The 22,647-nt window shown below is 39.6% G+C and overlaps 4 protein-coding genes across 6 annotated transcripts; 3 read left to right on the top strand and 1 right to left on the bottom strand.

The window, feature by feature from the left end:
- Positions 1–1,118: 1,118 nt before the first annotated feature.
- On the bottom strand, positions 1,119–4,849 carry nkiras2 (NFKB inhibitor interacting Ras-like 2). Of its 2 annotated transcripts, none has more exons than XM_082529681.1 (4): positions 4,769–4,849; positions 4,207–4,329; positions 3,568–3,809; positions 1,119–2,606 (listed from the first exon to the last, which is right to left on the bottom strand). In XM_082529681.1, the coding sequence occupies exons 2-4, from the start codon at positions 4,298–4,300 to the stop codon at positions 2,364–2,366; spliced, it is 579 nt and encodes a 192-aa protein (XP_082385807.1). In that variant the 5' UTR covers positions 4,301–4,329; positions 4,769–4,849; the 3' UTR covers positions 1,119–2,363. The 2 variants fall into 2 exon arrangements, with proteins under 2 accessions (XP_082385807.1, XP_082385808.1); XM_082529682.1 differs by having other exon boundaries at positions 4,207–4,361; positions 4,769–4,824.
- dnajc7 (DnaJ (Hsp40) homolog, subfamily C, member 7) lies at positions 4,815–10,961 on the top strand. Its single transcript, XM_082529678.1, has 14 exons — positions 4,815–4,922; positions 5,656–5,744; positions 5,887–6,011; positions 6,376–6,489; positions 6,747–6,821; positions 6,971–7,089; positions 7,574–7,727; positions 7,857–8,021; positions 8,140–8,231; positions 8,391–8,464; positions 8,624–8,770; positions 9,109–9,261; positions 9,384–9,446; positions 9,566–10,961. The coding sequence occupies exons 1-14, from the start codon at positions 4,849–4,851 to the stop codon at positions 9,601–9,603; spliced, it is 1,482 nt and encodes a 493-aa protein (XP_082385804.1). The 5' UTR covers positions 4,815–4,848; the 3' UTR covers positions 9,604–10,961.
- An 82-nt stretch (positions 10,962–11,043) lies between these two features.
- odad4 (outer dynein arm docking complex subunit 4) lies at positions 11,044–16,488 on the top strand. Of its 2 annotated transcripts, XM_082529679.1 has the most exons (11): positions 11,044–11,691; positions 11,774–11,905; positions 12,014–12,167; positions 12,251–12,312; positions 13,286–13,436; positions 13,595–13,813; positions 13,902–14,109; positions 14,724–14,810; positions 14,913–15,109; positions 15,263–15,363; positions 15,449–16,488. In XM_082529679.1, the coding sequence occupies exons 1-11, from the start codon at positions 11,566–11,568 to the stop codon at positions 15,482–15,484; spliced, it is 1,473 nt and encodes a 490-aa protein (XP_082385805.1). In that variant the 5' UTR covers positions 11,044–11,565; the 3' UTR covers positions 15,485–16,488. The 2 variants fall into 2 exon arrangements, with proteins under 2 accessions (XP_082385805.1, XP_082385806.1); XM_082529680.1 differs by lacking the exon at positions 11,044–11,691 and having other exon boundaries at positions 11,782–11,905; positions 12,085–12,167.
- Positions 16,489–17,162: 674 nt separating this feature from the next.
- Positions 17,163–21,835, top strand: cnp (2'',3''-cyclic nucleotide 3'' phosphodiesterase). The gene is made up of 4 exons (XM_082530864.1): positions 17,163–17,295; positions 18,787–20,148; positions 20,240–20,364; positions 20,492–21,835. Exons 2-4 carry the CDS (start codon positions 18,825–18,827, stop codon positions 20,957–20,959), a joined length of 1,917 nt encoding a protein of 638 aa, XP_082386990.1. The 5' UTR covers positions 17,163–17,295; positions 18,787–18,824; the 3' UTR covers positions 20,960–21,835.
- The last annotated feature ends 812 nt before the right edge of the window (positions 21,836–22,647 follow it).

Genomic DNA, 22,647 nt, shown 5'->3' with positions numbered 1-22,647 from the left:
GTCATTGCGCACTCGGTGCTTGCTTGGAAGTTTAGGGGTTTTTTTCGCTGTAAAAAGAAGTTTTTCTCCCACGCACGATGGACACTAATGTTTTTGTCACTTTTTATGGAATCAAACTCAAAGTAAGGTCAATACTTCCACGCTTTAAACGCTGCACGCTCATACTCTCTCCACAATCGATATATGATCCATTGTTGATCTGCACACAGCTGTTGTCACTAACGACGCACTCGCTTACATCACTGTCGTGAGACATTCTCGCAAAAATCACGGTTTTAGTAACGCAGCGTTTCTACGGGAAAGTAACGGTAATCTAATTACCGTTTTTGCAATAGTAATCCCTTACTTTACTCATTATTTGAAAAAGTAATCAGATTACAGTAACGCGTTACTGCCCATCTCTGGTCTTAAGTGCTTGAGTTGAAGGGAGCTGCATTTTTTAAGCTTCTCCAAGCAGGCTCACCTCTCATCTAAAAAGTCTCTCCAGTTCTAAAAGCCCACAGTCACATTGATAATCATTGACCCACCCTGTCACTCACATTTAAGTCCACCAGCTCTAAGGCACTCGAGAGGCGTTTCAACCCACACTCATGTAACCTAAAGGACTCCAATTAGAGGTGAAACATCTTAAAGGCGTGGGCAATTAATTTTCCTAAGGGGCCACATGAGAAACTGGGACTGTTGTGGAGTGCCACCCACATCACTCGTGGTCCTTCAAATGCCATGAGTCTATTTTCAAGCGTGTGAAGACAACAAACATGTTTTAACTGATATTAGATGTGACTTGTGATAATCGATTAGCTACAGTTGAAAGTCAAATGAAAGTAGGGTCTTTTTACAAAACCATGTGAAAAATCCTGTTTAACCACAAGATCAGAGACTTCTGCAATAAAATAAGTGACAGCAGAGGTTGCTTTTACTCAAAATTTCTAAATCAGATTAAATCTTCAGTCTTCAATTCCAGCTTCTGTTTTTTGAGTTTTACATCTTACTGACACAATTTTGTAAATAGAAAAGTAGAAATAAGAAGAACGGTGCAGAAAATAGCAAACAGAAAAATAGAATGACACCTGTTCTATGTTGAATTACCTAACCCACAACCACAAATTCTAATTAGGCACAGTCAAAGGCTTTAATCTGTTTACAAAACATGCAAACATCTCAAAAAAGCACATTTTCAGGATATTTATACATAAAGGTTAATCTTCACAAGAAAAAAAAGCTGCATGATATAGTGTTGACAGACCCTGGAACTGACAAATTTTCACATTTCCCCATTTTAGTGAAACTAACATTAAAAGCTGCTCATACATGACTTCATGCTACACCAGTCCAGTGATAGGTTCTACTTTACACCTCAGAAGAAAAAAAAACCCAATACACCGATTTCATCAGTGACGAATGAATCGTGTTGACATTGAAATGGAATTTAACTAAATCGAGTGTTCTCTTTTACATGCAACAAGAAAAAGTAGCACTTCAGCCTGCAGAAACACTGAAATATCATCTGACCATCTTGTAGTCAGACTCATCACACCCGTACAGAAAGCTAAATGTGATAAAGAATCTGAGTGATTCACGTGACAATATTAAACAGTAAATCTCAGCAACAAATGTGTAAGGTGTAACAAATCTCCACATCAACAGACAGGACAGTTTATGTACAATATAAATAATGCATCTATGAAACCCTTTCAGTCATCATTCCTTTTCCAATATGATATTCAGCATTTGTGTGATGCAGTTATTGGGTAACATTTGAAACTGCTGCCATTTTTGGTTCAGTCCGTGTATACATTTAGTGCACAGGTTTACCGAAAGAAAAAAAAAAGTAGCCAGTGTACAAACTATGTGTAAGGTCCTTCGTCATCATTACAGTGAGCCTCAAGTGACTATGATAGCTTAAATCTCTGGAATCTCAAATATAAACTGAGATCAAAATGATGATTGTCAGTAGATCAAGAGCTACAGTATGTAGCTCTAAATCACACAGTCTATCGCACATGTTTATCAATGCAGGTGAAACAGTTTGAACATTTTTCTACCTGGAAAAAATGGGAATTATTTGAGAACGGGAAATGTGATACATATACAGATGACAGAGACATAAAGAATTTACAAAAATCATAATTAGTTAAGAATTTTGTTTTTAACAAATATGAAATGCAGGTGTTTTATTAATATTAACAGTGCTCTCTGTTTACAAAGATCCATACAATCATCCTGCCTTCCTTCTCAACATAATTTCTCTGCCTTCTCAAATTTTTACTAAGTCAATCCTTCATGTTGATAAAATATATATGTTTTAATAAAACAGGGTTTCCTTTAACATGCCTCCCCTTTCAAAAGCTGTTTCGGATATTTTAGCTATCTGTTGAACCACTGCCCTTATTCTTATTGCGGCTGAGAGGGAAAGTGGACTTGCTCTGTGGCTGGGTCATTTTGCTGGCGAGGTAGACAAAGGGTTCAATGAGTGTACGTCGGTCCACTACAGACACCTCCCACAGACGCACCTTCTCATTCTTCGCCCAATTCTGGGCCACGTTCAAGTCAACTCTCCTCTCTTCCTGCTTGTCCAGTTTATTACCCAGCACAACAATGGTTACCTATAGATCAGATTATCAAGTTAGTTCCACATTAGTCACTGTACAACTCTTCACATTGTGCTTCATGACAGCTGCTGTGGCTTCAGATACAGCAGATTGTCTGGTGAAAATTAAATATGACTGGGAGGAAACAATATTCAAATTAATAATTTAGAAATATCATCCCAGGACATAGGGCAGATGAATCAATATCTGGCATCTCTGGCTTGCTTGCTTCTTTAATATCCCAGAGACCTGTATCAGACCCAAAAAGCTCTCGAACTGCTGTGTCATGAATTTATAAAGGCTTGTCATCCCTCTTTAAGTGCACATTAATGAAACATGACCCCCAAAGCAAGGCTACAACAATGACTAAAGCCTGACAACTAATGTTACAATATTAAATAACAATGCATTCTGCATACTGGTGCAGAATATTCTGCAGCTTTATGTATTCTATATTGTACTGTTTTTATCCATCCATTTTCTTTCCCTTATCCAATTTAGGGGACAGCCTGGACAGGCCCTCAGTTTAACGCAAGGCAAATAGAGAGATAAACAACCAGTCACACTCACATTTACACATAATGGCAATTTAGAATCACCAATTAACCTAACTCATGCATGTCTTTGGACTGTGGGAAACTAGACAACCCAGAAAGAACCCAAGCAAAGATGGGCAGACAGTCACACAGAAAGGCTGGTGGATTAAAACCTAAGACCTCCTTACTGTGAAGCAACCGTGCTAATCACTACACCACCTATACTAAACCTTTTTATGTATATCTATTTATTAAAAAATAGTGATATATTAGATATCACATATATTAGATGAGCCACACTTTGAGCAGAATATTTATGAGGTTTTTAATAAACATAACTTCTTCTATTCTGAAATTACTAGAACAGAACAAGTAACTGTGAGGTGTACCAATCAAAACCCATGCCCTCACTATACACATTAATTGTATTTACTGCTTACCTCTTTCTTGTCTCTGTGGCGATCAATGTCTTTCTTAAGGGCCTCCATTCGTTTAAAGGACTCTTTACTATCAATGCTGTAGACTAGTACGAAGCCATCAGCAAAAGTGTAGTAATGTCGGGGAAACTCCATCCCATCCCGGAGTCCACGGGTGTCATAGAAGCGCACCTGCTCTCGTGTGCCACGGTCAGTTTCTATGGAGCCAATATAGATATCCTCAAGGGTCTCCATTGGCTCTGAACCTACCAAGAAATAAACAAAGGTGGACACAAATGATGTGATATGCTGCACAAATATTAAGATGACAACATGCGAGTCTTAGATGTTATAAACTTTTAATACAACTGTTATATACTGTTAACTCACCAAGCGTTGAGTTAATTCATTTAAACTTTATATAGCACCAAATCAATTTTGCTACGTTTTAATCACGATTTCAGTTACGATTACATACTGTCACATTAGTTATAAATAACTAATGGACGACAGAGAGAATACTCACTCAATAACATCAACACTACTGCAAGTCGACAACAAATTATATTATGCTTTGCTGCGATCACTCGGGGATAAACCACATTGACCATACATCATTTGACTCATTGAGGTAATATATGATAATGTAGGGAAGCGACATACCTGCAACATGATTGGCATACAGTAGTTGTTCTAACACAGCCGTTTTTCCTACTGCGGCTTGACCACAAACCACCACTTTACAGCTTTTACCCATGACGGTTTCTCACTCTCCAGTCCGAAAATCTGTTTAGGACAGAAGAAACAAAAAACAAAAACTACCCAATTGATCAAAGCCATTACTTAGAAACAATGCAAAACACAATAACACAGTACGCCTTATTTGGTTTCCTTTGTAGATAAACTGTGCTACTATGCACACTAGCTAACTTACAAGTTAGAAGAGCCCACTGGCAAAAAAACCCCCCCTTTTATCTGACATAGTTATTTTAAGTTTTTGCGTCGCAAACGATAGCTAATTTGGAGACGTTTGTACAGAAAATAGCTTAGCATTAGCTTCGGGAAGACACAAAACCACTATATCATAAAACCAGCCATTAATGTTGCCTGTATATGACAAATGCTAGTAAAAACGTGTCTTCAAAAATACACACGCTGATACTTCTGGTTATTTTGCCGACATTTATTTGCTAATTGTCATAATTTCGCTTGAGAAAACGCTTACCTTCCCAAATGTGCTACTTCCTGTTTATGTTGTACGTAACGACTGCAGTATGTAGCCCCGCCTTTCTCATTGACGGCAAAATGGCGACGGAGAGCTGTGATGCTGTGAACATGGACCCTGACATGGAACTGCTCAGCGATGAAGAATTAGAAAGGTGGTGGAAATTACAGCTATGTTGTCAGCGAATGAAAAACGCGTATATCAAAGTCTTTTATTGATATGTGTGCTCAAAAGCCCCCGTCGTGTTAATTTTCTTGTCGCAACATGAGAGCTTACCAGCGCGCTACCGCTAACAGTTTAGCTAAATTTGGCCCTGGAAAGCATCTAGCTCGGTTGCCTTCCACTTTAGCTAGCCCTTGTGTTGGATTTCTGGGTTTCGTTCACAGTAACGTATGTAAGTTGGTGGTTAATCGTTAAGTGTGAAAGTTGATCGGAGTTAAGAGTTTTGCTTTCACATCCCAGAGATGACCAAAGCTGGCTAATTACTTAATGGCACCATTCAGTTAATGAGTGTTCGTGATGTGAAGTATGACAGGCCTCCAAAAAAAGTAACGGCAGTAGCCCTTCAGGATGGTGTCATATGTTCCTGGCTCAGTCTCATTCCTGCGTGTTGGCTGGGAATACGTGCACTCTGTCCTGCTAGTTTGACTTGTTCTATGTTTAGCTAACTCAGTCCAGCAAACTGTCAAATGCACATTGTGTCATTCTTTCTTTACTCGAAAACATGAATATGAAAAAAAGTAATTACCTACCTCTAGTCAAGAAACAATTCAGCAAGTCTACCTCTACTTATCTTACCACCTGTCATGTGTTTTTCTCTTCTCACTTGTTTTAGATTTGCCTGCAAGCTTTATTTGATTTCTTTCTTTTTGCCCATTTCTACACAGGGAAGCAGAGAGCTTCAAAGAACAAGGCAATGCTTTTTATGTCAAGAAGGATTATGCAGAAGCATTCAATTATTACACCAAGGCCATTGGTAATTCTTTCTAAACAATTTCAGTATATATTTCTGTGGATAGAAGCTATGCTAATTTCTCATATGGACGAGAATTTTAACATTTGCATCCAACATGTCCCTGGTAGAATATTAATAAAATTTTCTTAATTTAACATAACAGATATGTGCCCAAAGAATGCAAGTTACTATGGAAATCGGGCAGCGACACTAATGATGTTGTGCCGGTATAGAGACGCTCTAGAGGATTGCCAGCAAGCAGTACGACTAGACAACACCTTCATCAAGGTGGGTTGAAGAATTAAAGAAATTCCATTCATATATAGATATATATATATAGATATATAGATAGTAGTGAGGATTTTCCTTTGTAAATATTTCTAACAAGCAATGGCTTTAGAGCAATACAGATTTTCACATAGACTGTAAAAGCTTTTGTTTATTGCAGATCTTGTATAAGTCACCAGTGGTCTATATCTGTAGTATTACAAGGCCAATAAACACATAAGCTCCAGCACTGTTGTTGGTTGTAGTCTAGTAATATATTACATAACAGATAAATATTTTAGAGGCAGTCATATGTTTTTAATGATGTTGGTCATTACAGGGTATTATCACTTTAGGCTGTGAACTGTAAATCTTTTACTTACAGGGCCATCTGCGAGAGGGCAAGTGCCACCTGTTGCTTGGGAATGCTATGGCTGCCAGCCGCTGTTTCCAGAGAGTTCTAGAGCTGGAGTCAGACAACAGCCAGGCCCAGCAGGAGGTGAGTTGGCCTCAGTTGCAGAGAGCATGACCTAACAACTTGGACATGATTATCCACTATTAAATTGGCTTTGGCCAAGCCAGTGAAAATAAAGAGCAAAAAAAGGTTTGAATGGAAATCCAGTAGTAGTAGTTCACAATCACTTGTACTTATTCTGACCTGGATTTAATAAGCATGGCACTCAAGAGACTAGCAGTTTCTGAGAAGCACTGAAGTTCTTCCTCATGGTTACTGAATATCATAAATTCCTTTGGCAGGTGAAGAATGCAGAATCTATCCTTGAATATGAGAGAATGGCAGAGATTGGATTTGAGAAGAGAGATTTCAGGATGGTAAGCTACTCATTAGATACAGTTTTAGTTGTTTTTTTGTTTTGTGTGTGTGTGTTTTATTTGTGAGGTGTGTTATTTGTGAGGTGTATTATGTCATAAATACCTGCCAAGTCAAGCATCACGTACTGCAGGTATCTGCTTGTGTTTAGGTTGTCTTTTGCATGGACCGTGCCTTGGATTCTGCCTCCGCTTGTCACAAGTTCAAGATACTAAAAGCAGAGTGTTTAGCCCTGCTGGGGCGATACCCCGAGGCTCAGTCTGTAGCCAGGTAAGAATGCACACTTGAAAAGATTTATTTATTTTTTGACATTATTGTCAAAGGGATATAATGGGGGAAAAGTCACTGAGGTATGTAGTTGCCCTAACATGAAGTACAACAAAACAGTATGCCTTTCTCAGACAGGGCCACTGAAATGTGCAAGCAGTGATTTCCATGCAGGTTGAAGAACTGTCAGGATGAAAAATCACAGCTGGTCAGGGCACGGATCCTTAAATTTAATCACTTCAGTTTGCCTTGAACATGAAGATTCCTTGTTGTGTTTATATGTAGTGCTTACTATATGTTCTGAATAGTGGGAACAGCGATTGTCATGATTTGACTCTTCTGATCTTTACTAGGTTGTCTGCAATACATTAAACAGTTGAGTTTTCAGAAATGAACTTCTCCTTTGAAGATGGTGTAACAGTACATTTTTAAATGTGATTTACTCTTTTTAATTGCACTTTGCCTGTAATTATCTGTTTGTATCCAGTGATATTCTTCGAATGGACTCCACTAACGCGGACGCTCTGTACGTGCGTGGTCTTTGTCTGTACTATGAGGACTGCATTGATAAGGCTGTGCAGTTCTTTGTCCAGGCCCTGCGTATGGCTCCTGACCACGACAAGGCTCGGCTTGCGTGCAGAGTGAGTAACTCAGTAGCTAACAGCTAACACAAATTTAGCAGGGGGAAAAAAATCTCCTTCACCAGTCTGCTTGAGGTTTCAGTTAGCTCAGAGGAGCTTTTAAAGCTGCTGTATGAATTTTCTACCCAGAATGCCAAAGCGCTAAAAGCCAAGAAGGAGGAAGGAAACAAGGCATTCAAGGAGGGAAACTATGAGGCAGCATGTGAGCTGTACTCTGAGGCGCTAACAATAGACCCTAATAACATCAAGACAAATGCCAAGCTGTACTGTAATAGAGCTACAGTCGGATCAAAGGTAAGACATAACATTAGTTTCATTAAAATATGTCAATTGTAGGCATACAGACACCACAGGTCACTACCTTTTCCTGTCTCTTTGCCTCACATGTTCACATTTTCTTTTTCTTTGAAAGCTCAAGAAACTAGAACAGGCCATTGAAGACTGCACGAAGGCCATCAAACTGGATGAGACCTACATCAAGGCCTATTTAAGGAGAGCACAGTGGTATGCCGAAGATTTTACTTTGTTGTTAGTAGACAGACCAACTTGTATGTCATTTGGTTTCTTTAAGCAGAAGCTTCACTTTTTTACCGACACTTTTGTATTTTATAGTTCAAATTGAGTAATGAATTGACTGAAAGACTTGTGCTTGGTGTCCTGCAGCTACATGGACACGGAGCAGTACGAAGAGGCAGTGCGGGACTATGAAAAGGTTTACCAGACAGAGAAGACAAAAGGTGGGGGCAGAGCAGATATTACCACCTCACAGTGCTCCTTTTCCACATATTGGCACCTTTGGACTAGTATTAAGTTGCCACTTTAGAGACATTACATAACTGTTTTTAATGCAATGCTTACTAATCTACATGCTGTGTGTTTTTGACTTTATTACCTAGAACACAAGCAACTCCTGAAGAATTCCCAGCTGGAACTGAAGAAAAGCAAACGGAAAGATTACTACAAAATCCTCGGGGTGGATAAGAACGCAACAGAAGAGGAGATCAAGAAAGCTTACCGCAAACGGGCACTTTTACATCACCCAGGTGCTTGATTTCTACGTAAAAAGAGAACTAAACATCACATCAATGAAGAGTCCTGAATTGTAGGGGGAAGTTTTTCTGCAGCAAATATGGCCATATAATTTCCAGTGAAAAGATATTTTAAAACATTATTTTAGGGAACTGTTTTTTTTTTTTTAATCTTATCTTTATTCAGACATTTGAAATGAAAATCAGTTTAGATAATCCTTCAAAATAACTGCCTAAATAAGTGACATGGGTGATTTTTGGTATGGCAGCTGAGCTGTGAGATTTGCTTCTAGAAGGACTTTGATTTAAATTACCAAATATAATACTGCTTTCATTTTCCCCCCTCCCTTTAGACCGTCACAGTGGAGCTAGTGCTGAGGTACAGAAGGAAGAGGAAAAGAAGTTTAAGGAAGTGGGCGAAGCTTTCAGCGTGCTTTCTGACGCAAAGAAAAAGTCTCGCTACGACACCGGACAGGATCTAGAGGATGACGGCATGAACATGGGAGGTGAGCATATGGGCCGACTTCAGTGTGTGAGGTCTCAAGGATGATCAGATTGAAATGATACGAGAAAATTCAGCCAGATAGTTCTGTGTTCATGTCGCTTCTTGTGTTTTCTTTCTTTCCAGATTTTGATGCCAACAACATTTTCAAGGCATTCTTTGGAGGTCCAGGGGGTTTTAGTTTCGAAGGTAACATATGTTCTGTTTGAAAGTAAAAATCTGTCCCTCTGCCAGCCATTTGGAAGGAGTCCCACAATCTGAGAATATCCTAAATGCGCTAATGGTTTTGTTTTTTTTATTATTTTCAGCATCTGGACCTGGAAATTTCTTCTTCCAGTTTGGTTAATTGGAAGAGTCGACTACCTAAACAGTTACTACATCAGGACTTTCCAACAATGTCAACCCCACAACCCATCATCTGTATTTAATAACTGACTGATTTGCAAGTCAGTTTCCTGTATATGCCATTGACTGAATGAATGCAACCCAATGCAGCAAATGCCCGTCTAGCAAAGGACACCAAGTTGGCTCAAACTGAGTTGGTAGTTTTACTGGTTTTGGATTTAGTTTTCTTCCTTCCAGAATTAAACAAACTTGAAAGTCGGTAATGGCTAACAACACTGGTCCAAATAGTCTGGATTTTTCAAATAGGAAAGATTGCACAGCTATTATATTAGAGCTTTTAGGGATCCATGCAGGAAGTGCCATCCTGGGGAAAACTCTCGAGCAAGCTATTATCCTGCTCATCTCAACTTACTGCTGAGGGGGGGTATTCTCTGCATGACAGTTAATAACTTGCTCAGTGATTTGTGATGGAAATCACTGAGCAAGCTGCACCATCCCCGTTTTGTTTTTTTTTGACGAATCTGTCACACAGACAGTTGGCTGCTACGAATTCGCACTGAAAACTGCCTCCTTGTCATAAGCCTTTGGGAGCACTCAATCTTCTTTTTTAAGTTGACAACAGCTGGAGTCTAGACCTACGCATGTAATTCAGCCGAAGCACACTAGAAAGGCGGCAGAGGAGACGGCCGTGCTGGTTTTGTTGTCAGCAAAGTCTCCGTCCCTTCTGTTGTTTCACATTTGATGTTGCCATTCACAGATTGCTGCATTGTACATTTTACTGGAATGTAAAGTGTTGATTTGTGATAATAGTTGAGTTTCTTTTTTTCCATTTTTTTTATCGTCATAATGTATATTTATTGTAAATTTGCTGTCTGATATAAACGTCAGCGTAAGATGAAGATGCTCTTCTCCTAAGATTGAAAGAGACACCCACCATGAACACTACGTTGGGAAAAAAAATAACCAAAAAACCTCAGGAAGATGATTGGTTTGCTAGATCTGCATGGCATTTTAAGCTCAAATCGATTACAGTATACAGTAGAGGTTATTTGACATTGAAGCTGTCTAATTTTATTCAATGCAAGGTGGAGGCATCGAGCAAAAGTGACAACTTTATTGCTCCACATAAAGTGAAATCTGTTTGCTGTTGTCCAAAATGTTCAGGTGCTGTGTGATGATTGAAACGTAGGAATGTTTAATCATTTCCCCATTAGTCCATTGGTGCACTTGAGTATGAAGAGTGTCCTCATTTTGCTCTGATTGTTTTTGCTCTTTATGGTGAGAGTGAGACCATCCACTCTTTTCCCTGGAAAAGTACCAGCCATGACAATAAAGTTGGCCTCCTCTGGGTTTCCCCTAGATTGATATCTTTCTTTTGTTTGGAATCATTAGTTTAGAAGTATTGCATAAAGATACCGTGTGGTTTTACAGATTGCTGTGGGAGTGAGTCCTGCAATCTGGTATCATGCCAAAAAAGTGATGTCCTGTATTTGCCAGAAAAGAATGATGTATCTCGTGAATAGAGCTGCAAACAGTTATTGGGGAAAGTGACTTTTATATGTCTTATTTGTTCTAGTAAAATTTCACGGACATTAAAAATGTCTTTTTCAAAAGAGATCTGACCAAGAGGGCAGCAGAAATTAAAACTTTAAAAATATTTTAAGTTGCCAAAAAAGAACTGGAGTGAGTAAAATGTGAACCATAGAGTGGGGAAAATATCACAGTCATAAAGCGGCTTCTAAAATAGGTTTATATCTTTGTTTTGTTTCGGAATTTTAAGAAAAAAGTAGCGTGGAGGTTGGTGTACTGCAGGAGATGAGCAGCAGAGGGCGCTGCTTCCTCGCGATTCGTTTGTTGGTGTTGCTAGGATACCAGCTAAACGTGGATCGATGCGTTGGGCTAAAGTTTATACGAGTTAAACTGGCTTCAAGTTGACGGAAAGAAAGTTTAAAAGTGGCCAAAAATGGCAAACATCGACGCAGACCTCGAAGACCAGCAATCTAAGGGCGTATTCGCAACTTTAATGGCCGATGGGAAATGGATGTACCAGGCAGGAGAGTATAAAAAAGCTATAGACAGCTTCACAGAGGTAAGTGTTAAGTGTCGTCGTTACCTTTTCTCTGATTTTTTTTAAGCACTCTAGAAATGGCTCACTTCTTTTCTTTGTTTAGGCACTGGCTTTAAAGCCTAGTGACAAGCAGTGCTTTGTTGCTCGGTCCAGATGTTACCTGAAGATGGGAGGGTTTGACAACGCTTTGAGAGATGCAGAAGCTTCACTTAAAAGAGACAACTCGTTTTTTGAGGTAAATGTTTTTCTGCTGTCATGATAGAAAATGAGTAAAATGTATCTTTATATCCCCGCTAAAGGTTCAGTGCCTATTGTATACATTTGTTTTGAATCACCATTTTAGGGTTTGTACCTGAAGGCAGAAGCTTTATACTACATGGGAGAATTTGAATTTGCCCTGGTGTTTTACCACAGAGGCCATAAACTACGTCCACAAATGCAGGAGTTCAGACTGGGTATCCAGAAAGCACAGGAGGCCATAGAAAACTCTGTTGGCAGTAAGTGTCTTGTTAATAGTGTTGCAATCATCTCACATCTCCTTACCTAAAATATGAGCCGCTTGTTCTTTGCCATCTTTTAGGTCCTTCCAATGTGAAATTGGAGATTAAAGGAGACCTGTCATTTCTCAACATAGGTGGTGAGGTGAGTCTTTGGTGCATATATCTTCAGTAAATAATAATAATAATAATAATAATAAAAACAACCCCACTGAGGTAAGTCACAATTATCACAGTACAGCACAAACTCAGTTAAACTTAAGGGACATCATCTTACCAGCTGGGATGCTTAAACCAATGTGAATCGTGCTTTGGTGCATTGGAGAGGTAAGACCAAGGAAACCTCCAAAAGTCTTTGCAGCTGGTAACTAGGATGAAACTAGATGTGTATCTAGGATGGCACATCTATTCAATGTGCCATTGCAATGACGTTTTCTTTGTCTCCCAACACAGTTATCAGAGTGTGGAGCAGTTTGGTCAGAGCAGCATGAATGATTAGCCTTCTGGAGGTCTTTTTGTAGGGCTGTGGCAGTGCTCCTCCTGTTCCTCCTTGCACCAAGGAAAAAAATACTGGTGCAGCTCTCTTTAACAGCCTTTCTCCTGATACAAGTTCCCTTAATTTTTATTTGAGCAATGTATTTAACATGCAGGCTTAGAGGCAGAGCTGTTCTAATGGTACAAGGGAAATAACAATAAAAATGACAGTATTTGTCATTTAGCCAGGATTCGTTGCAGGAAGGCACTACAGCTCGCTGTATATCAAAACTGCTAGACAATAGAAAGATTTCTTCCCTCTTGCTATGAATCCAATGAACAGTTGTCTTGATGCATGCTTAATCATCCAGGTAGGTAAATCCATGTCTGAAGAAGTCACTTGGATGAACAATGAAACATTTCTCCCACTGAAAGAGACTGAAAATGTTACATAAACAGTTAAATCCATGCACACTTAAATCCTATCACCACCTGTATGTATTCTGTAGAACAAGGCTGAGTCATTGCTTCAATTATGTGTCTTGTCTCAATCCCCCCAAAACCCCTGCAGTTTTCTGTATGCAATGTTTAGCCTGACCTGTCTTCTGATGCACAGTGTTATGTTATGTTTCTGAACTGTTAAGAGGGCCAAACCAATTGCAGCTATCCAGAATCTCACAAAGAAGAAAAATCAGAAGACTGAGAAAACCCCAAAGAGTGAAAAGACAACCAAACAACTTCTGGGCGAGTTTTATAGTGACAAGAAATATCTAGAAAATCTGATGAAAGATGAAGGTAATTTGCTATTTGTTCAAATTTACACACACTGTATGTTTCTATGTATCTAACTGTCACCTAGCATATACTGTTCAAAATGTTTACTTAAAAAAAACAACTATATCTGTTTCATTCTTGTTGAATAATATTAATAGCTGTTATGTAATGATTTGCAGACTTGATAGAAGGTACAACAAAGAGTGGGGAGAAGGTGAAGGACATCATTCAGAGATGTCTGTCTTACCTTGACACTTGCACTGAATTTTGGCACCAGGAGAAGCCTACTTCTGCACAAGAAATGAGGCAGAAGTTCATGCAAGAGAAATGTACAAAGCGCCGTAATAGCGCACTCTCTTCTGGATTTCTGCTGAAAAGCCTGGATGAAATTGACAGAGGCAAGATAGCATTCTGGATAAACATAGACCTTGATTCTCTCTTTTACTTTCAGTTTAAAAATTCTCACTGTCCTCTTTGTCATCCCAGAGTTTATGTCCGGAAATGCAGAAGGCACTCTGAAGAAGGCAGAAGAAGTCATGAAGATGGTGCAGAGGTGGTCTGAGAAAGAGGTTCCTAATAAAAAAGAGGTTTTGGGCACCTTGCACAGTTGCATTGGCAATGCTTTGGTTGACCTGGGAAACATGGACAAAGCATTGGAGCATCATCAGAAAGACCTGGAGTTGGCCAAACAGTGGTGAGAAGAAAGGCAGAATAGGAGTAAAACTACATATTTGGACGAGAGATTAAATCCACCACACAAACTTCTTCATAGACCAGAACCAGTTCTATAGAACATATTACTATTGACCGTCAGCAGCTTCACTGGCTTCTTGTAAAGTATTGCATTCATTTTAAGATTTAGCTTCTTACTTTCAAGTCTCTCCATAATCTCGCACAACCTTATCTCTCTGGTCTTCTGCACATTGCTACTCCTTGCTATACCTTGAGATCCTCCTCCTCTTTTTCTTTCATTATACCACCTACTCGTCTGACTACCATGGATTTTAGAGCTTTCAGCCGAGTGGACCTCTCATCTTTAGAAATCTCTCCTGTAGCACACTCACAATATTGATTTTCTTCCTATTATTAAAACCAGCATTAAAATACATCCTTTTAAGCTCGCTTATTCTCTTTGATTCTGTAGTATTGAATTTTAATTCTACAATTTTTCCATTTTTTATACATACAGTTATGTGTCCCTGAGTGTCTTGAAAGGTTCCTATAAATATTTTTTAATCACTATTATTATTATTATTATTATTATTATTATTAAACATTAAGAAATCTTTTTTTTTTTTTTACCTACAGCAAGCTCCCAGGAGCACTGTCCAGAGCTCTGGACAACATTGGCCGAGTCTATGTTCGAAATGAAGAGTTTGCAGAGGCCATTCAAGTGTAAGTAAATAATCAAATAATACCTGCACTTGAATTCATCCAAAAACTATGTTTATTTCTGACACATTTATTTAATCCTTTTTATTCCATTTTGTTTATAAGCTGGGAAAAGAAGCTTCCGCTGGTTTGCAGTGATTTGGAGAAGACATGGTTGTTACATGAGATCGGTTTGTGTTACCTGAAGCTCGATCACCACGAAGAAGCTCGAGATTATGGCGTCCGTTCAGTAGCTGCTGCTGATGGAATCGCCGATAAGAAGTGGCAGTTGAATGCCAATGTTTTGGTTGCACAGTCAGAATGTAATTGGTTATTTATTTATGATGCATCACTTTATATTAACAAAACAGAGACACGCAACTTTAATACTTTACTTCTTAAACCACAGTGTGTTTGAATCAGTCATACTGTTGCACAGTTCTTTAACCTGATCCCAGTTTACTCTTTTATATCAGTGAAGCTTGGAAACTATGAATCTTGTGTCACCCACTTTGAAAGAGCTTTGTCCTATGCCAAACTTCTAGAAGATGATTCTGCCATGGATGCTATTGAGAAGGTTCGTGCTTCTTTGTTGTATACATTCTTTTGTTTTCCTTTTTACGTACGTTTTTTCAGTCCTGACATTTCTCATTTGTTTTCAGGCCCTTCATGAAGCAAAGCAACACCTAACACAATGAGGAACCCCTTCAGTCAGAATGGTTGAGGAAAAGAAGAAGAAAGACTCATTTTGTGTGTGTGTGTGTGTGCGCGTGCGTTCATTTACACACCTATATGGAACACAGCAATAAAGCAGTAACTTAATCAAATGAGAAGATCATATTCAGAGTTGTAAAATATATCCGTTTTATGAACAGTGATTCGTTGTGGAATAAAAGTGTTTATGGGAGATGCTTAAAACTTGAATTTCGGATGTTCAGAAGAACAATGCATACCGACATTTTCTGTAGCATTTTTACTAAAGCTATAATTCTTAAAGCTTATGCAGAATTATAGTAGTTCTGAAAAACTCTTCTTTTTTTTTTTTTAAATGAATATATTCAGGTACAGTCATGATGTAATTGCTGAGCCCATATTTTTGTTCTGTGCAAGTTCCATGACAAACTGAAATGTTATCTGGAAAATGTGTCACTTGATATACAAAGTTCTGTTTACTGATATAAATACTGAAACCTGGCAACCATTAAGTCCCATTAATCAGTATTACCTTAGAGCTTCCATATATAGAGATTAACTTATTATAGAGAACTTCCTTATTTCACCTTCCTAGTACCCCTATTACAAGGCGTGCACTGTGTGATTTGCAAACAGATGACTGCTTCTTGCAAATTTCCCATTGATAGAAACACAGCCTGCTTACAGTTCATAGTTTCTTCACAGAACCTTTATTTTACTGAAGTTTTAATAAGATGTTTTTCCATTAAAGAGAAGTTGTGTTACTGTCACGTACCCAAGTGTTTATGCAAACTTTTTTTTTACTGAAACACAATTGTTGTGATATGAGTGACAGTGTGTGTAGTGCCCTTTGAATTTTAACCACATAAAATGTTTGCATAATATTACCTGTATATGCAAACTAAGATATACTAGAAACCTGTTTGCCTTTTTAAAATTTGGATATCTGTTTTTTTTCCTCTCTTGACTCTGTGACTCTTGTGTGACTTTTGTTTGGTAGTGGTTGTGACAACGGAAAATTACTTCCCTTTCTTTTACTTATACTGTTGTTGATATCTGTATAATTTAATTTAGTCTGAGGGTAGGTTAAAAGGAGGATATGTTTTATAAACACCTTTATTCGTGATTAGGACAAAAGTATTTGTGCCTGAAAACATAATACTTTGCAAAGTGAGATTCAGCCTTACTGTCAACTTTGCATTGTGTACAGGTTTAAACAATGGCTTTTCCACTGACCCAATGTGAACAAAATATACGTAAAATGGAACAGAGAGCTGTAACAATATGGATAAGAAACTACAAATGAGGTATCAAATATAAATAGGAATTACAAGAGATATATTAAAGCCTATATAACTGCTATAGATTAAAATATGTCTACAAGGTTCTAATTGTCATTAATATTTTAACTGCCATTCATTTTATAAAATGGGGAGTATAACTAATTAAACAGCAGATGCTCTATTATGTTAATATCAGCATCTATTAATACTATTTTGTCTGTAGTTTTAGTTCCATTCACGAGCTTCTCCTGAAATCAATGCAAATACACTGGAAAAAAGAAAAATAACCGATAAAATAAAGATTAGATTAAAGGTACAGCTTCCACAAAAGACTTCCGGTCTATAGAGGCGTGTCCTTGACCACGCCCAGATGCGCGTTCCCGGGATTTACTTTTTTTTTTTTTTTCCGCCTTCCACCCCTTGAAGAGTGGGGCGGGTACCCGTCTGTGCTCAGGATTGCGTTGTCATTGTATTCAGAGAGAAACGCGTGGTCAGCGGCAGCCACGACCAGCTCCACAGCAGCGACATAACTGGTAAGCGGACGTTTTAGCGAACAAAACTCTTTTGAACTGCTTGCTTCAACGCTTTTGTTTTCCCGAACTACCTTAAAAATAAATTGGCCCAGTAACGCGCGTCGACTTGTTTACACCCTGCGTGTTAAAGTTGTCGAGTCGTGGCGTTGCGCCTGCTGATGGTCCAGCTAATTTCTACTGACTGCCAGATTAAATTGGTTTTGTCTGGGCTGCTAACGGTAGGTGCACGCCACTCCCCGCCTAGCCACAATGTGCTGATAGTAAAATGCAGGCTAATCGCCAAACTCCCATCGATTTCCTTTGTTTAAAACGGTATTTAAGGTCCTCTGGAGGCTATCTCATAGATTTGGTTAAAAGAAATAGTTAGCGTTTTAATGTAATTCAAACTTTATTTAATCAACAAAATGAGAATTATCGTCATTTACTGATTATTGTGTATGAGATAAAGACGAACCCATTTTTTTTTTTCTGTTCTTGTTGCCCCTCTTTGTGTCTCTGGTTTCGATTGCTGTGCATTTAGGGTTTTTTTTTTTTGGTTTTTTTTTCTAAACTGGAAAACACCGGGATTAACGACGGCCAGCTTGGCTTTGTTGCCACATTGTTTCGTGAGAGCTTCCCCCTTCTCCCCAATGACACGTCGTAGTTTCACCCTATCTGTTAAATCCAGCGTTTAGCAACGCTTTAATATTTGGTCAGAGCTTGCCATACGGTTACACTATGAAGTAACTACACTTCCGCGATGCCCCATTTTCTTTATTGCCCTTTGTCTTGTTTTTTGCTGGCAAGCTGTGGCGCATATGCAAGGTTTTAATACAGTGCTTTCCCTCAATTTACCAGTGAACTGGAGATTTTTGTGGTTTTACCAGATGAATAGGAATTCACGTAAAAGGGGGAGGAGAAGAAGACGGCATTCTTCTTTCACTTCTTCTATGTGCACAAAGCTGCAAAACCCCCTCCGTCTCCAAAAATGAACATTAAAGCTCAAGTTATTTGCATGCCAGAATTTTCTTTTTTTCTCCCCACCTTCTGCAGATGTAAAATAGTGTGTGTTACTGATTTAGGGGAGAGGAGTATAATACAGCCTCTGCAAATTTTCAATATTGTGTAACTTCCCCTTAAGACATTCTGATTGCAATTCTTGCAGCACTGTTTAAATTGATGACCATCAAAAGACTTCAGAAGTGACAGTTATGGGGGAAAAAAAGACTAGGAGTTCCTTTTTCAAATATGTTTGCTGCACATTTGCATCGTCAGTTGTAGTTAAAGTGGGGTGTTTTTGTTTTTTGTTTGTTTTAACTGGAATTGATTATTTTTCTGTCTGATACACTTCTGGAAATCCCAAAATGTAACCGGGTCTTAAATTTTTAAGTTAGGCTAATGTGCTAGATCCGTTTTAAAAGTGATAAATGAATTTAATATCCTTAGTGAGCCTTTCCTTTCCTGAATTCAGTAAATTGATAAAACGATTTGTCTTCTGATTGTATGTTTAAGGTACATGGTGGTGTTTAAAGTTGGACTTTGAACCAGAAATGGATACTGAGAAGAGTGGTGAGGTTTTAGGTGCGTCAGAGACTCCACAGCAAGCGGAGACTGCAGTGGAAAAAGCAGCTGTGGAGACGCCAGTGGAATCCACAGAGCTTGAGAAGTCACCAGCTGCTGAGGAAGCAACTGGGAAGATGGCAGTACATGGTCAGGAAAGCGAGGTCGTGAAAGAAATGGAGGCGCTGAGTGTGACAGACAAGGTGGCGATGCCCACAGAAAAAGCTGATGCAGACTCGGTGCCTGGCGCAGCAGCGTCACAGCAACCAGAAGAGTCATCTGAAAAGAAAATCTCTGAACAGCAGCCAGAGAACAACCCAGAATCTTTGGCTTTGCAAACGCCCCTGGCAGAGAGCGCCCCTGAACCAGCGCCAGAGAAAGCGGCCGAATCTGTTCCAGAAATAAAAGTGCAAACATTACCTGACTCGGCCATGACACAGCAGCCAGTAGATACACAGCCACCGGGCCCAAAAGAGAAGGAACAAGCTGAGTCTGTGGGAGAACTGCAAAAAGCAATGGATACTGAGGCTGAAGGTGACTCCGGAGCTAAGCCTAAGGAGAAGGAAGAAGCCAAACCAGAAGAGACTGTTGTGGTGTCTGACACTTCTTCAGAAAAGCCAGCAGAAGCTGATATGCTAAAGACTGAGGCTTCAGCAGAAGTTGGAAATGTGAGCCCTGAGTCGGAGCCTCAAAAAGAAGAGGATATCGTCCCAGCTTCTGGCTCTCTGTCTTTTGCCCTTTTAGAACAGGAGCAGACCAAAGATGCCCTCCGAATCTCTCGTACCCTTGTTGTCCTTAGAGGCCTTCCAGGGAGCGGTAAAACCTTTTTGGCACGTGCCATAGCCGACACCTACAAAGACCACTGCACCGTCATTAGTGCTGATGACCATGGTGTTAAACCTGAAAAACCAGAATCTAATGCAGAGGGCTACAAAGCACTGGATGAAGCTGTAGTTGCTCGTTGCACAGACGGAAACTCTTCCTCTGTGCTGATAGTGGTAGACGACACCAACCACACCCAGGATCGCCTGGCCCGTCTAGGAGAGATTGCCGAGGAGAACAATCTTGTTGCTATCTTCTTGGAGCCAAAAACTGAATGGAACAGAGATCTTGGACAGCTGACCAAGAAGACCAAGCGTGGCCTAGAGGAAGCCCATCTGGCAGCCATGAAAGGACCACTTGAAGAAGTGTCCCTTCCTCTTTACTTTGGCTGGTTCCTTCTGTCCTCTATCCAGGACAAGATTAAATGCACGTCAATGGACTTCCTGAAAACACTGGACACCTTGGAGGCCTTCAAGAAACATTTGATTGACTGTGAGTGTCTAATTTTTATTACCAAGTAACTGAACTCTCTTAATTAGGGGTGAAAACTTATTTCTTTCTTTTCCTTTTTTGTCATAAACAGTTTCAGGAAAAGCTGAGGAGGTGGACCTTGAGCAGTACTTTCAACCAACAGGAATTCTCCATTGCACTACGAAATTCTGTAACTATGGAAAAGCTGAGGGTGCCAAAGAATATGCAGAGAAACAGGCAAGAAACAATTCAATTTTCCCAGAAATGAAAGCATTATTCATTTACTTGTAATTGCTGAACTAACATTGAATACTAACCATAATTTCATTTAATTTGATCTCTTTTTGTATTTCCTCTTCTCTAGGCTGTAAAAGATTCCTATGGTTCCATCTTCGATCTGTCACTTGGTGCCCTCTTTGTAACCCCTCGCACATTTGGTGCCAGAGTGTCTCTCACTGAGGAACAGCTTCAGTTGTGGCCAGCTGATGCTGATGCTGAAAAGCAGGTGGAGTCGGTCCCCGCAGCTGCCTCACTGCCTCTGGGAAGCCGCGCCCATGTCACTCTGGGCTGCGCAGAGGGTGTCGAGCCCGTTCAGACGGGCATCGATCTGCTGGAAATCTTGACCCTGCAGCAGGAAGGCCAGCAGGGGGAGCAAGTTGAAGAGATGGAGCTCGGCACGCTGACCTATTACGGTACGGGAAAGTGGCTGCTCAACCTCAGAGAGCCAATTAGTGCACCAGCCTGCTTCTCCAGCTTCTACGGGTGCAAGGAACCTGAGCCGACCAAAAAAGACCACGAGAAGAAAAAGAAGCCAAAGTGTATGATCTTGTAAATGGCAAACATGGGATGTGTGAGCTAGGATGACTGGAATTAAACTTGGGCTTCTTCTGTGCAAAGTTTGTGTGTTAGTTTGGGGTTTCACTTATAGCCATCCTAAATCCACAAGTTGTGTGCCTTTTTTACCATTGATTTGCACCACAACCCAAGATGCCTTCAATCCCATTAGGCTTGTTAACACGGTTCAGTATTTTCTTTTACAGATCAGTGCCAGAGGTTGCAGTACCTGGCTGTTTGAGGTCTTGTTAGCTGCAGTTTTACATAGTCTGCCCTCCTTCAGCTCCACTTATCACTTCTTTCTAGATTTCCTGTCTACATCAGTGTTTCTCACTATACTCAGCTGTGATAAACTAGGTACTTTCATTGCATGCTATGACGTATTTACACATTACTGACCTGCTAAGAGTAGCTCTGCCACTTTAACAGAATTTGTCTTTCCTTTGACGTAGTAGTGTCATTTCTGTGTGTTTGCGCAGCCTAGGAAGTAATAGTGACAATAACATATGGGCCAAAGTTGCGTATTTGAATAAGTGTATTAGATTGAATGTCATTTTTAGAGAACCTTCCTAGTAAGAATCTTTGCACTGTGCATAGTTTGAGAGGGAGAATGCTGATGGCATTTTGTTTCTGCAGCTTGCACTTAGTACTTATCAAATGCTGTGAATCAAAGTCCATGTGTTGCAATTTTCTTTTTTGTACTGCGTAATACTCATTCATTCTCTACAAAAAGCACTTCATGCATTGAATTACAATTTGTATCCTGTGATGGAACCTTCTGAAGGGCAAGTCCTACTTTGTGTCGCTCTTATGAATCACTATTTTTGCACTTGTTTTGTACACTTAATAAAAAGAACATGCTTTGCTCCAGTAATCTGTCTGGTTACTCTGGTTCCATGCATGCAAACTGAAAAAGTCATTATCTCCAGATGGTCGTTTTCTCACAGTGCTTGTAGTTGAGCACTCCAGCAGAGGGTGCTGTTGGTTGCCCCATGCTGCCATTACACTTTGTTTTTGTTTGTGGTAAAGTGTTGCCTGCAAACCATTAATAGCTTGTCATTTAACGTTCAAGAACTAGCTTTAATACTTTGCAAATACTGCAAGAAGATATGAAACATTACAATCACAGATTGGCTTGCAATACTTGTCTGAACATCGGTGTACCTTGCACAAGAATCTGGCACAGTATACATGTTTCAAACTTCTTCATAGACATGATGGCTGCCAAAAGTATTTCACGTGATGAAGCAAGTGCTCAGATGTAATCTGCATTTATAAGCTGACATGGTTAACATGTTCTAATATAGTGTGATATTTCATCTATCCTTCTATTACCCCATTAGTTTAAAAAAAAAAAAATCCATTAGTTGTGCATACTGTTACAATACAAATACTACTTCTGGTTCCACCTCTACCTACCCTACCCCCCCCCCCCCCCCCCCCCCCCCCCCCCAGGCTGTATTGATTTTTTTTTCCTTTTTTCCCATGCCGCTATCTAAAGTGCGCTTACCCTTCACTGCACCTTTTGAGCTAAAAATAACTGACCATGGATGGGTAAACTCGGCCATAACCCGGTGCTCTATATGTCATAAAGTTGACCTCTTAGTTCATTTTCTGTGCAAGACTGGATGTGCTGGTTGTGTGTTGGATCAAGTGACTTCCTCATTGGCTCAGGGTAGATAAAGA

This window comes from Aulonocara stuartgranti (genome assembly GCF_965226115.1).
Source record: "Aulonocara stuartgranti genome assembly, chromosome: 4".
In the NCBI taxonomy this organism is placed as follows: domain Eukaryota; kingdom Metazoa; phylum Chordata; class Actinopteri; order Cichliformes; family Cichlidae; genus Aulonocara; species Aulonocara stuartgranti.
This window is presented reverse-complemented; position numbering and strand designations above follow the sequence as displayed.